The 14,273-nt window shown below is 38.0% G+C and overlaps 1 protein-coding gene across 2 annotated transcripts; it reads left to right on the plus strand.

Annotated features, from left to right (window-relative positions):
* Positions 1 to 310: 310 nt before the first annotated feature.
* On the plus strand, positions 311 to 7,374 carry RB195_008976 (uncharacterized protein; the record flags this gene model as incomplete). Of its 2 annotated transcripts, XM_064195752.1 has the most annotated exons (13): positions 311 to 391; positions 700 to 790; positions 1,777 to 1,880; positions 2,251 to 2,361; positions 4,169 to 4,258; positions 4,375 to 4,449; positions 4,544 to 4,680; positions 4,741 to 4,806; positions 4,862 to 4,934; positions 5,855 to 5,968; positions 6,195 to 6,350; positions 6,409 to 6,557; positions 7,275 to 7,374. In XM_064195752.1, 13 exons carry the CDS (start codon positions 311 to 313, stop codon positions 7,372 to 7,374), a joined length of 1,347 nt encoding a protein of 448 aa, XP_064046897.1. The 2 variants fall into 2 exon arrangements, with proteins under 2 accessions (XP_064046897.1, XP_064046898.1); XM_064195753.1 differs by lacking the exon at positions 4,375 to 4,449.
* Positions 7,375 to 14,273: the final 6,899 nt, after the last annotated feature.

A 14,273-nucleotide genomic window follows, 5' to 3' on the forward strand; every position in this document is an offset into this window, starting at 1 on the left:
ATAATGGAACTCATTAATGATAATATCCGTGTGCATTCTTAAGATGTTTGTCGGCGGCACTCACCGACTTCTCACTTCATTCATCACCGCCTAGACTCAGCACTACGCTCGCCCGTCCAATCGATTTTTTTGTCAAACGATCATTGGTTCTTTTTTCTGCAACGGTTTTTTTTTTTCGAGGCATTATTATCTATTTTCAATTGCTTTATCTATGATTGCCATTTTCCAGAAGCTGTGAAAGCGAAATTTTACGAAATCTTCAAAATCTCATGTGTCATTCTTAGCTGATCAAGGAATCATCATTCCTAGAATGGGAAAAATCGAACGATTCGACATAATACTGAGCAATCCGGAAGAGGCTTATTTTGCTGGACAAGAAATTTCGGGAAAAGTAAGCGGTTTTTTTTTTCTCGAAGAGTTCCAGAAGTTTTGCACCCATCCTGCTTCTTTTTTTTTAAATTTAATTTCTTTCGCAAAATTTTTTGCAACGTAAATAAACCATACCAGACGTTAGTATGAGTCAAACAATTGGCATGGCCCACGTGGCTCGCAAACGCTCATTTTATTTTTATTGTTGGTTTTTTGGATTTTCCAATTATCTAATTTACTAAACGGGAATTAAACCTTAATGCCTATATAAATATCGCCTGATAAACTCGGAATTCTTCTCTTATTTTGAATTAAAGTGTTAGATTTCAGGTCGTTATAGAAATTAAAGAGCCAAAGAAGGTCAATGAAATTTTATTGGAGTTGAAGGGACGAGCCCGAACGTACTGGACGAAACATTCCGGTAAGCAATCAGTGGACTTTTATCAAAAAATTTTAAGCGTCTAGAAATTCAATCAATATGGAAATCACAGTAACCTGTACTTTGCCTTTTTTATTTCACTGTTCCCGTTACAGTTAGACCATAATCCACAAAATTGAGGTTGTTGGGATCTCTCCGCAAAAAGATACGGTAAGGCGTACAGAAGTCAAAAATGCACACACTCAGTTCCTTCTAAAAAAAAGGGTGTTGAAAACGGGCTCGCCAGTGAATTCTCCTACGAAGCACTCAATTACGCGTCTGCCAGCGGAGCGGGAGAGATAGCATCTGCAGTTCATCGATTGTTCCCTTGGGGCGGACGCGGCCCGTACGCGTGCGTTGGCAAGTGTGGCATGTTGCTAGGTGCTTCGTAGAAAAGTTCGATCCTTCAAAACCGTTTCCCACGCTGATTTAGAGGATGATTAAAGGGAACTAAGCATTCATTTCGCGTTCATTGATCTACGACCTACGGTCCAATCTCATCTTTTCCTGGAAAGATCCCAACATCGTCATTTTCATGATACGTGAAGCTTAATTTTGAGGTAAACGAACAACAGTTTTGAAAGTAATGACCATGATGGTTTTGGAAATGAAAATGTGAGCTTAAGGATTTTTTTTAAGAGTAAATGTAGCGATATGGTCTTTAAGAGAATGTTTCCCTACGAAATCCACAACTCATTTGAAATTAACAGTGCACAAAAAAAAATCTCGCTTTAAGCTGGCACTAAGCTTTAAGCCGTTTACGTTTTTCAAGAAAGCGCGAGTTCCTTGCTTGATTCTTTAAGGTACAATTGCCAGTCTGACTCACCTTAGCGAAAAAACAACACTACATCCTAGTTTACAATAGTTTCCAGAAAAGTTTGTCTAAATCCGTTGAATTCACTTTAAAACAATTTTATTAAAGTCTAAAAAGCTAGAAGAAAAATTGTGCTAAAATGTCAATTTCTATGATTAAATCGGCATCATTTCAGGAAAATCTCGGAAACATTGTTCTCATTCGGAACCTTACTTCTTGGAACAATTCAACACCGCATACACGCACAAATTCTCAGTGACAAAAAACGGCAGAGAGAAGGTTTCCTTAACAAATCAAATGTAGAAAATCTAGATCTAGATGTTTACTGCACGCTGTAGGCAAAGAACATAACCCCGAATCATTTCAAAAAAAAAACTACACTACATTAATTGTTTTCGTGTGTCATTTTGATGCAAGATTTTCACTATTTTTTTCGTGCATTAGCTGATAATGTCATAATGCTTTCGTAGAGAAGATTTTTTTTCATAGGAATAGAGAGCACGCATTGAATCTTTTTTCTCTTTCGTAACGCTTCATACTCACCCGAATTTTGTGCGTAGCGCTAGCGTTCTTAAGCTGTATGCGCGATCTATTTCCGGTGAAAGAAGCAAAACAACGCAATAGAAACAAAAAACTATCTATCCGACAGGAACGTGTACTACCGGCCGGAGTGCACGAAGTTCCATTCTCGTACACGTTGCCGAAATCGTTACCGACATCGTTCGAGGGTGAATTTGGACATATCCGTTACACATGCCGGGTAAGACCTTTTTAAGTGCTTCTTATTCATTTTCCAGACAAATTGGATGATGACATCCACTAATTTCCCGTGTATAGATAGAACAGATTTTGTACAACGGGCCCACGTTATACACGGGCAAAAGAAACTATTCTAATTTTTTAAGGTCTCAAGGATAAATGAGCATAAACATAAATACGAACACGAGAACAACTCTCAATAATCAAAAAAAAGATAGTTAAATGAATGACAAATAAATGACACTAAATGTACAAATAAGTTTCGAAAGTTTTTTAGTGTAACTCTGAAGTTATATTCAGGGAAAATGGTACTTTATTTTATTCAGTAGTATGGAAAGCATCCATTATTAACAGGTTTAGCCGGCAACTGCATCTCTTATAAAGATAAATGATAAAGTTTCTGGCGTTAATCAATCCGCTTGGGACGCGCCCCCACGTTCACTTCTATTCAGAATCGTTTGATGTTTACGAAGGAGCAACTGGCCTCTACAATGACTTGCGGTGGCTAGCCGATGTGTCAAGTCAGTGTTTTTATCCTCCCAGACAAGTCTGGTACCAATTTATCGACCCCGGAGGGATGAAAGGATTGGTGAGCACTAGGGCGGATTCGAACCTCCGATCGATCGCACAGGAAGCGGAACCTCTAGTCGCTACACCACACCCACTCTAGGGACGTGAATATGATATAGAAATCATGCACGTTCAAGAAGTCAGAGCGCACTTTTTGTCGTATAACATGGATTCCGCTGTTCACATGTGGTTCAATGGTGATTTGTGTGACAAGCGATAAGTAACACTTTGAAAGTGATGAATGATGTTCCCCTATGATCCTATCGAACTAGCTTCAAGTTCTTTCGTTGTTTGGATCGTTATTCTGGACAGCACTGAAGAATGTCCAGTTGATCCTTTCATAATGGGGACGCTTTATTCTTTTCTGTATGAACTATCGCAGAAGCGCGATTAAAAGGAAAAAGAAACAGCCGACGTTCCCACGGCAAGGGAATCGACAATTTCGAAAAATCATGAGAAAGCGGGTCAGATAAAAGAGTCAACGAGGAGGGGCAAATGTCGTATCCACTGCAAGGGAGCCAGGATTTCGAAATGTCATGAGATCACGGACTGGTATATTAACCGAGGATCGACATTGCACTCTCTCCGCGTTTCTTCTGACTCTCTCAATCTGTTTTTTTAACTCTTATTCGCCCGTGTTTTTTTTTTGCGTTAAGAATTTTTTGTGTTTATTCGTATCAATATCTGTTGTTGTAATCTCGTAATCGTGTTATTGTTTAATTACCCAAGTCTCAGGGAAAAAATATTCGCTAAAATTCGATCACCAACTACAAACTCTTGCGTGGCAAGGCAACTACACAACCAAACTACATTATGAACTGTACTACAAACTGTACAGTTCCTTAATGAACGCCCTTAAACACGCCAAGTAAAAGAATTAAATAATTCTTTGGACTTTTCTTCTGAACCAGGGCAGGTGTGACGCAGTCAGTGAGAGCTCCGCTGCGGTCGCTCGTTCGACGGTTCAAAACCGTCCTGGTGCTAACCATGCCCTTCACCTCTCCGTATGTTGCAAATTGGTAAAAGACGTGTCTGAGAGGATAAAAACATTTGATTATCCCGGCAAGTCATTGTACAGGATAACAGACGTTCCAAAAACCTTAACGATTGCGAATCGCAGTAAAACGAATCCCATGTGGATTGATACGGCAGTGATTTTATCTTTTTTTTCTATTCTTCTGAAAAGTAAAAATTACATTCGTAAGGTACGATTATTCATTTAACTTGTTCTCATTCAGGCGATTTGTGAACGTCCTTGGGATTTCGATATTGTCTCCCGGAAAGCATTCACTGTGATAGGCATTGAGGACATTAATTCTGATCCACGGGTGAGCCAGCTATTCTGTTTCTTTTTTTTTGTAGTGAAGATTTCGTCGAGGAGTACTTGAGGAAAGAGATGAGTTGAAGGTGTTTGTCAGTAGCGGAACATTGCTTTTCTTCATAGAACAGTCTTGAAGAAAGCAACTGGCTACGGCGGACGGATATGATTGGTTGGATACGATCCAAGGATACAGATCTTGTACATTTCATCACCTGTCTTATCATTTATAAAATTCCTGCGTTTTTTTTCTCGAATGGTAAACATTGACACAATTAAAACTCAAATTCTTCAGCTAAATGAACCAGTATCTTCATGCGAATCTAACCATACGGTAGCATGGTGCTGTCGATCCAATGGCAGCATTACTGCCGAGTTGAAGTTGGAGAAATCAGGTTATACTCCGGGAGAGAAAATCAATGCATCATATAGGTTAGTCCTACGTTTTTTTCATCATAGAATTTTTAGCTTCCTTAAAAATCTCTTCTTCAGGATAAGCAATAATAGTAGTCGAGCAAAACCTGTATGTTTAAAGTTCATACAAAATACTGTGTACAAGTGAGTTGATAGTGGCAGTTTAGAATTCTACGGATATCAATCGATATTCTTTTAGAGCAAAGACATTCGCTGGGCACGAAGAAGTGAAGGCAACAACACGGGTTATTCTAAAAATTGATAGACCAGAGGTGAGTCTATCCGTAAAAATCGTAAGTTGTTTCAGTTCCCAGGAAGACAAAGATCTTTCTTAAAGACAGTACACCACAAATCTGACATGGTGAGATAACACACGGAAAAAGCTGGGGATGGAGTTGTTGATCGCGGTATCCAGGGGTGGTTCCGTTCATCTCTCCCTAATTATTGTAAAAAAAAGTAGCGTGGGAATCGCTTTAGTTTCTACGAGGTATGTTGGAACGGTCCCCTCTGCACATGGTCCGGTCTCCTCCGCGCGCCTATTCTTTGGTTTTACTCGAATACGGCGGTGTGAAGACCTCTCCAATCTTCGACCACTCGCACTTGGATGCGGCGCGTGCGCAAAAGTGGCGCGTTGCAACTGAAATCGTTGCAAAAACTACCTCTTCCACGCGGTTTTTTGCGACGATAAGCGAGAGATGAGCGGAAACACCCCAGATCCCTCAAGCTTCATCCCCATTTGTAACTTTTCCTGCGGGTTTTCTCACCACGTCAGATTTGTGGTACGCTGCCTTTAATTTGGCAGATTGTAACGGAGTTAACTTAATAATAAGTGCGATTTGAGAAGAAGCTGCGACTTGCATCTGAAATTTCCTTAAAGAACCAAGAAAATATTTGACAAAGCTCCTGTCTCACTGTGTTTTATTCGGAATTTTTTCTTTTATATTCATTTCTAAACAAACTCGTTTTGTAGTCATTCGGCTTTGTGAAACGAGGTATACAGAAAATTTTTTGGCAGGAAAAACCTAAAAATCTTTGATCTAAAAATCAAACTCAAATAATAGTGGAATTATGTTGATATTTAGGTCTTAGCTTTTTTTAAACTTCTAGATTTTTTTTTGCGTAGATTTTTTAAACTTATGCTACTTCTAATTTGAAGCATTTGATCTGAAGTTTAATCCAAGTGTGCTTTCAGATTCTCTCAAATACCACCTCAGATTGGCTGACGGTAGAGATTGTTGTACCGTCGTTGCCACCTCGATTAGGGAAGTGCAAGATACTCTCAGTAGTCTACAGTTTGGAGTTGGATGTGAGCTTATTCATATAATTCGATTAGAAAAAGTATTATAATTCAGCACAGAGAGTAATTCCAATTACTTACCTTGTAAGGAATTTCTCTTAAAGTGAAAATTACGTGAAATATCCGATTTTGATCTGAAAATCAAACTCAAATAGTGATTGGGAAATGATCTTGCGTGGACGATTGATGATAGGTATTTCTCTTCGTTACACTAATTTCCCATGTTTCCTTTTAGATTGATCAAACCTTGACAGTCACGTGCCCGGTAATAATCGGGTCCATACCTCAATTAATCGAATTATTAAATCATACAAAAGCACGAAATGGGAAAAGTAGTCTACGAGATTCACCGCCGAAAAAAACATCACCTACAAGCGATAACTGTGTCCAGGTACTCTTCAATTCCAAAACCTAAAAACTTTGTGGAAAAATGCCAACCTCCGCTCCAGGTGACAATCACTGACGAATCAGGTCAAACGGTATGCGGTGAGCAGCTGAGTAACGAAATGGAAGCACTGTTATCGTCACGAAAACGAGTTCGTATGCCGAGTTCAATTCTATCCGAGCTCTATCCGACTATGCCAAGTCCATATTACAGGTGAGGCTGAAGCTGTAAGAATGCTCAGATTTTTCCTCACTGGACTTTTAAAGATCTGAATTCTAAAAATCAAATTAAAAATTTAAATTTGAAATTTTTAAAAAAAAAATCCGAGGAGAGGTATTATTGGATTTATAAGTTTTGAGAGAAGATCTCTCCTTCCATTCATTTTTTATTTCCTTATTTTTTCCTTAATTTTTTTATTGAATTTTTCCGAATTCCTTTTGCAAATCTCCATTGACTTGTTTTGAATTGATTTCTGCTTTAACCAAGATTTTTTTTTGGGGAAGAGGTTGAAAGAACTTTCGATTAGTCCTTATACTGTTGCGTTCCTCCCTCATGTTCCATTCTCAACATATTTATTTGAATCCTCACTGCATAAAAGTTCTCATCTACCTAAATGACTGATTTTTCGAACTATTCAATTCATTCGAATATTCTTTCGAGTTTCAATATATAATACTGAAGTATTTGTAATCAATGGAAGTGGATTATACTGTACAAAATACAAATAAAATTAAATATACAATTTTTTTCTCTATGATCACAAACATTTGAAGGTGAAGGCTCTACAAAACTTTATTTTACCCACGAGATCGAGATTCTGGTTTCCTTATCAAAGGTTAATCCTCCTCGTCTATCAAAAATCTATCAAAAATCTTATCAAATCAATCTGCATCAATACAATAGGGTAAAGTAAATCCATTTAAATTTTAGGGAGTCCTTCTTCGGCCCGGTCGACATCTCAGACGAGAAAGAAAGTGCACAATACGGCGAGAAAATGTTTGCTCCCAAATATCCGTTCTACACTGATTGAATTGTCGTGGATATGGTGGACGCAAATATCCTTTGCCCATGATTCTTCACAACGTGAAATTGTTTTTTTTATTGTCAATTTGATTATTAAAATGTGCCTACTATACTGTGAGTCGTCAACATAATAGATAAGAGATATTGCGAAGCGCATATGCAAAGATATTTCCTTTAAGAAAGGGATATTAACCTTTGTATGTGCTGGCTATTGCTTCAAGTAATTGAGAGTAATAGTGTTCGGACCCGAAAAGTACGGTGGGTAAAGGAAACTGCGCTCAAGGGCCACCTGCTCGAGATTGGCCGACAAAGGTTCCGTTTCATTTTTTTTCTAAAAGAAAAACATGTCGCAAAATTGATAATGTTGCGACTTTCTCTCCACGAAAAAGACATGGTCGGAGGTGTAGCTGAACGCTTTGGTACCTGGAAGAAGGAGAAGGAGAAGTTCCTTGGAGGCACGTTAAAAGCCCTGTCACCTCTCCACCCTCCGTACACCCATGGACGCCTCGGTCCCCTCCACAGCGTATTTATTGGTTTCACGTGAATTTTATTTGAATAAACTGTTAACTATATCTCATCAACCGCTCGCTCGTGGACGAGAACCACGTAGAAGGGTAGCGCGTTCTAACGTACTTTGTAGAAACAAGCTTTGCGGATCGAATTTTCCTACAAAACAATTCTCTTTTCCTTTTCACGATCGTGGTCATAATCGTCGTCTACGCCTCTGGCCTGGGGTTTTCGTTAAGAGCTCCCAACATCGCCAAATTTATGGTATGCAACCCTTAAAGGCAACATTCACGAAAATTTAAGGCATTTTATCCTTTCTATCGATAATTATGATTTGCTACGTAATTTTCGAGAATAACCATGAACACAAGAAAGTCTCCCTGGAAATTTTAGATGTCAGAGGCTGTAAGAACACTTAGAGGCATCAGTTTATTTGGCGAAACAGGCAGTTTCTAACGGGTAGAATTTTTGCGGCGATTCATCTTGTCTGCTTTGATACAGAAGCACCCCTTCGTCATCATTATCTTCTACTGTCAGAAGGGACCCAATTACCGTGTGTATTCTCCAAACTATTATCTTCACGAAAACGAAATAATCACGTATCTCCCAGTCTGACACACGAAAATTGTGTCCTTTAATAGCAGAGCATCCTTCGTTGCTCAAAAAATGATGTTGGGACCCGCACGTTCCGTGAAGACGGGCCATTTAAGGATCTAAGTAAGTAAGTAAGATAACAGGATGCAAACTATGGTCAAAACTAACGTAAAAAACGATACATCCAACTTCTCAAAACGAGGTTGTGGATGTTCCCAGTCAGTTGTAAACTTCTCTTGCTTTTGCTGAGCGCTCGAAACTTTTCTACCTTCCATTTCACAGTTTTAACATATTTTATTCCGATGGCGATTTTCTATTTTTTTCGTTTCAAAAAACGATCTTGGCTTTATAGGTCTACCAGCAACGTAGTGGTGCTGGAACCAGTTTAACAAGCTTACTTTCTCAATTCATTATAAGTTTCTGTATGATTAAAGTACTTCATGATATGGAATTTGTTTATTTAATAAACTCCCCATAGTTGAACTGTAATCCGCTCAAATACAATCGAAATCGAAAAACGACCGAAGAGAATGAATAGATCTAACACTATCCAAGAAAGCTCAGAAAAGCAGCGAAACTCATTATTATTTTTTGTATATTTATTTCATATTTATTTTTTAAAACATTTATTTACTTCTTTATTTTTACTCATTATTATTTTTTGAATATTTATTTTATATTTATTTTTTAAAACGTATATTTATTTTTTTTGCCCTTTCTTTTTTGTCCGGAGATTTTATAACAACAGCAGCTGAGAACATTTTCCATCGTCCTGGATTATTCAGCATGTTAATCATTGAAAATTAAATGTTGGTGCAAGTGACATATGCCACAATTTGAACCATTTCGGTCATTCGAAACAGAATGATTTGGGGTAGCGAAGGATTGAAATGTTAAAAATTGGAAAAAAAGAACTACTTCTCCCCATTTAGTTCACTTCAGTTCGCTCCCTACGATCTTTGCCAAGGAGAGCTCACTCTGAGTTGTGTTTGTCGAAAACACCCACATTTATCGCTTATCACCTCTGAGTACTGTGTTATTTCGTTTTTGCTTTTGTCAGTTTTGTTTGAGGAAGATAACTATCATGGTAGAAAACCGAACAGTCTTCATCGGTCAACAAAACCATGCAAACAACGGACAAAATGGGGAAAGAAACGTTAGCAAATTTTGGAGTTGCACAATGCTTTAAAAAGTGACGATGGAGATACAGGAGGTTCTCCTTCTCAGTTTCCGAGGACATCCAGGGATTTCGCGCCTTGTGAAAGAAAGCAGTGCGCAATTCTATGCAAAATATCGATATGACAGTGAGTTATGAAGCAAATTAAGGATGGGATCTGTTACTCATTGGGATCCTGAAGAAACATACATTTAGGTCAAGTGGATGACAGCGATGAAATAAATAGCACAAATAAACAAATGATTTTTCTCAGTAAAAAAAATCGAGAATTTCTGAAAAAAAAAATCCTAAAAGCCACGAGTTATTTTGTCACTTATGTTCGTAGAAGTTGTGAACACTAATGGATCCACGTGCTCCTGTTGTTTTGAAGTCCTGTGAGGAAGTTAAACGCTTTTTATTGTGATTCTTTCGAACTGCAAACTGTCTTTGGGGCGCTACTAACTGTCGGGAAGATCCTAAACTCGAAAATTTTCCTAGAAGCTTCATTCTAAATAAATTATAGCTGTATTTATTAGTTACAAACGGCTATAGTATTACAGTTACTAAACATAATATAATAATTAAAATGTAATACAAATAATACAAATCTTTATAATAATGATTAAAGTGTATTACAAATAATACAATTCTTTATAATGCTAATTAAAATGTGATACAAATAATACAAATCTTTATACAAACAAATTTTTCACTTTAAAATGTACTACATACAGCAAATCACTACACAAGGAAGTTGTTACTGGTCATACATCATATGATCGAAAATTTGATAATGTGGAAAGAATTTTATGCTATGAATTGAATGTATTTTATTGTTTCTTTCTTAATCCCTCTGAAATATGCCTTATTCAAAGTAGGAAGAAAAAAACATAATACTAATGCAGACATAAATTCGTAGTTACTTTTTATTACAACAAAAGTCATTACTCAGCAAAAAAAAAAAAACAAAAAAGTCTTAGAGCTGTATTGGATTACTACAGATGATATCATGATTATATCATTTCATTGATATCCGACCGCCAGTAAAAAAATCGCATCTGTCATTATTTTGTAACAAGTAATTTGTCCAAAGGAAGTGATTAAAAAATATATAAACATAGAAGAAGTGAAAAAAGTAATTAAGAGAATTGTCCACACAAAAAAAGTTTTTTGGTTGAATTTCATTGTATAGAAAGTGATAGAAAGGCAGAGGAGAATGTGGTTAATGTAGATCAATGGGTTTCGACTTCAGTCCGGAATTCTAGAGGCTCCTATACGTGCATTTACATCTTCAAATCAGGGTTATACAATGATCGACGGATACTAATCGCTAGCTCAAGTCACTTTTTTTATCCACCCAGACAACTTGTAAACCAATTATAGTTTCCGGAAGAATCGACACGAACACGGTTCCCCTGAGGCGGTTTCGAACCGTCGACACATGTGAGACCTCTTGTGGGTACATTCTTCTCTACTTCCATTAATGTGAGAAATTTATTTGATTAGTACGCTTGGAGTGATTTTAATCCAACCGCCAGAACAAAAAGACGCACGATCCATTATTTTCTAAGAAATAATTGTGAACTCTCGAAACAAAAATAGAAATAAAAAATAGCTTGGAGTACTTTTGTGATCCTGTGGATATGTCCGAACTTGGGGGATTCACAAAGGAAACCTAACGATAAATCGAGTTGCTACTGGTGCTTGTTCTTTGACGCTTAACACTACCAAAAGTGAATCCACAAAAGAATAGGAGTCAGTCGAAAAGGTAATTACTCAAGTATTAGGCAAATAAGTAATCCGAAAAACAAAACAAAACGTTGTTTTAAAGCTTCCTAGATGAGGTCAGATTTGCTGATGTCCATACCTTAATTTCCCGTCCATGAGACCGCTCTTGAACAGTAAAGAAAATTTTATTTATTTTATGACTTCGTAAAGATAAACACGAGATGAAACTTAATCGTAAACACGAGAACTAGGAAAGACATCTAAATCCACGAAAAAAATGTCGTATTCAGACTGAAAATCTTGAAAATCCAATTGCCGAGATCAGACAGTCTTACACACAGAAAAATGGGTAAGTACCCAATAATAACGTTATAATCATGTATTCAACCATAACTAAGCAGCGCTGACAATTTCTTTGTTGCAGTTCGCTAATTTTGATGGCATGGAAGAAGTAGCATGAAATTCTGCTGACCTTCACGACATTATTCAAACTCAAACTGATTCCTTTGGCTTGGTAGCTGAAAGTTCACGATTTATATGCTTTATTAGATCACGGATTATTAAAGATTATTATTGAAGAGGTTGACCAGGTCAGAAGGCGTTATTTGTCGTGTCCAACGTCATTCTCTAAACTTACCCTTTGATTACTAGCTTCATTTCCTAAATATTAGGAACTATACAAATTCCAATTCAAGGAAGAAAACAACTAAAACTCGTTGGGTATGAAAGATGGTCAAAAAAGCAAAGAATTCCACTCTAAAACATATAAAAAATGCTCAGAGCACAACAATTTCATCAATTTCGCTGAACTTTCGCACTTTACCAGAGTTCGTGGTTGAGAAAATGAATGAGTCGACATTTTTCGATTACGGTAGATAGTCGTATAATGTGCTTATCACTAAATTTGCCGAAAGTGCTTCATCTCGGCCTACACCCGCCCACATTCTCTTCATCTTCGCTTTTCACCCCTCACCACAATTTGAACACAGTACGAACTGTTCAAACTGTATTTTTTTCCTCTCTGTTTCCTCCTCATTTTTAGTGAGTCATCAGAAAATTTAGAGATACCGATGTTACACCAACGTGTACTAATTATCAAACTAGGTACTGCTAGCTATGATAGAAGTAAAAACATGTTGATAAAGAGTCAACGCATATCGTTGACGCAATCACCACTTTTTCCAGCCGACAAAATGGTCTGGTTACGATTTTCCACTGTTGTTAGCCTTTTTCTCAGTATCTCTAAATGTTTAAATCTCAGTACCTTGACTGGTTCAGGATGACTCAGAATTCCATCTCAGATTGAAAATATTATTTTTGACGTTGTCTTGTGAACACATTCGTGCTATTCTGATGCGCTGGAAATCTAGGATAAATAAATAAGTAAATAAATGTACATATATGCGGCATGTACGTCTCGTACGCAATTTGAGCCTTTTCAATTTGAAGAGCTTTCGGATTTGTCGTCCTCCAATTAAAGGCGAAAAAGCAGAGTTTCACTGGCTTTAATTGAAGAACTTCTCTTACCGAATAATTTATGTGGTCCAGGTTACAACTTATGAGCGGCTACCCGAGCCAGCCGCAGCCAAATATCAGCTGGGCATATTGTCAGCTGTCAGAAATACTTAATTCGTGAACATCTCCAGTAATGTTGGGTCGGTTAGGATCGGGTACGAAACCCTTAGCACTATCATTACTCGCTTCAGTTCGCAATGGTCGCATTTACATCCCAACCGCTAGCTCTACGGCGTCGCTTCGAGCGTTGCCGCTTCCGCAACTGCAGCGTGCCTCATGTCGTTTTTAACTAGGATATACTATCATGTCAAGAGCTTCGGTTTTGTTTACTTTCTCGAAAACGAAGACTGAACGTTTAAGGAATAACATCTGGATGTGGGTGCATTAAAGGAGCCTACGATATTCAAATTTTCCTATATCGCGCTTCTTGGTTATCAAAAAGTGATAATTGAAAGTTGTGGTTCTGCAGTTATTGTGTTATAGATGTAGTTCTACAATGATCAGCAGGTGACGTTAATCCTGTATGTAACCCAAGTGTTCTAAAAAAAACTAAGTTGCTTTTATCTCTGAAAGGGTTCATCACATCGTGGCTCTTTGCCAGGGATTAGTGCGTAAAGTGCAGAGATGTTGCGAGAATTATATGTACCATAACATATTCAGTTAAAGGCATCACCCCACGAATCTGAGGTGGTACGGAGTTCAGGTGGAGTATTCGTATACGGGATGGGAGACTATGGAGAGAAGAGTGATTCCGTCCATTTCTTCCTAATTGCCGTAAAAAACGGCCCGGAAGATGCGGCGCCGCACAAGGCTGGCGCGCCCCAGTCGAACTCCTTGTAGAAAATAGTGCAACAGAATACCTGAATCCGTATCTTCCGGGCCGTTTAAAGGCAACGTATCACGAAACTAACGATGTTGGGATCTCTGTGGGCAAATATAGCGTTCGGATATAAATTATGAATAACCCCGATTAGGGAGAATTTCACGTGAACTCGCTCAACTTTACCCCATCGTCAGGAAAAAAACGATGTGTGAAACGTCTCTTCCCTTGTACGCACTTCCCCTCAGCAGCCTATTCATTAGTTTAACTTGAATGGGCTGTTGAGCATATCTCACTGATTTTCGACCGCTCTTTTGTGCATGCTGCGCGTACAGAAAAAATCGATGCGGTTTCACGTACCTCGTAGGAAGGAAAGCAGTTTCTCAAGTCGTATTTCAGAACAATATACCACGCTTATACTTGTAATACACACCAATATGTTCTACAGCTAGCTTCGACGTAACGTAGCATACGTAGCATCGCGTTTCAGTTAGAAGTGTATAAATATTGATTGGTCGATTAATCCACAAGAGCTCGCACAGTCATCAGCAATTTGACGGAATAATACTACATTTTTTAGTACTCG

Source organism: Necator americanus, chromosome III (genome assembly GCF_031761385.1).
Source record: "Necator americanus strain Aroian chromosome III, whole genome shotgun sequence".
Taxonomy (NCBI): Eukaryota; Metazoa; Nematoda; class Chromadorea; order Rhabditida; family Ancylostomatidae; genus Necator; species Necator americanus.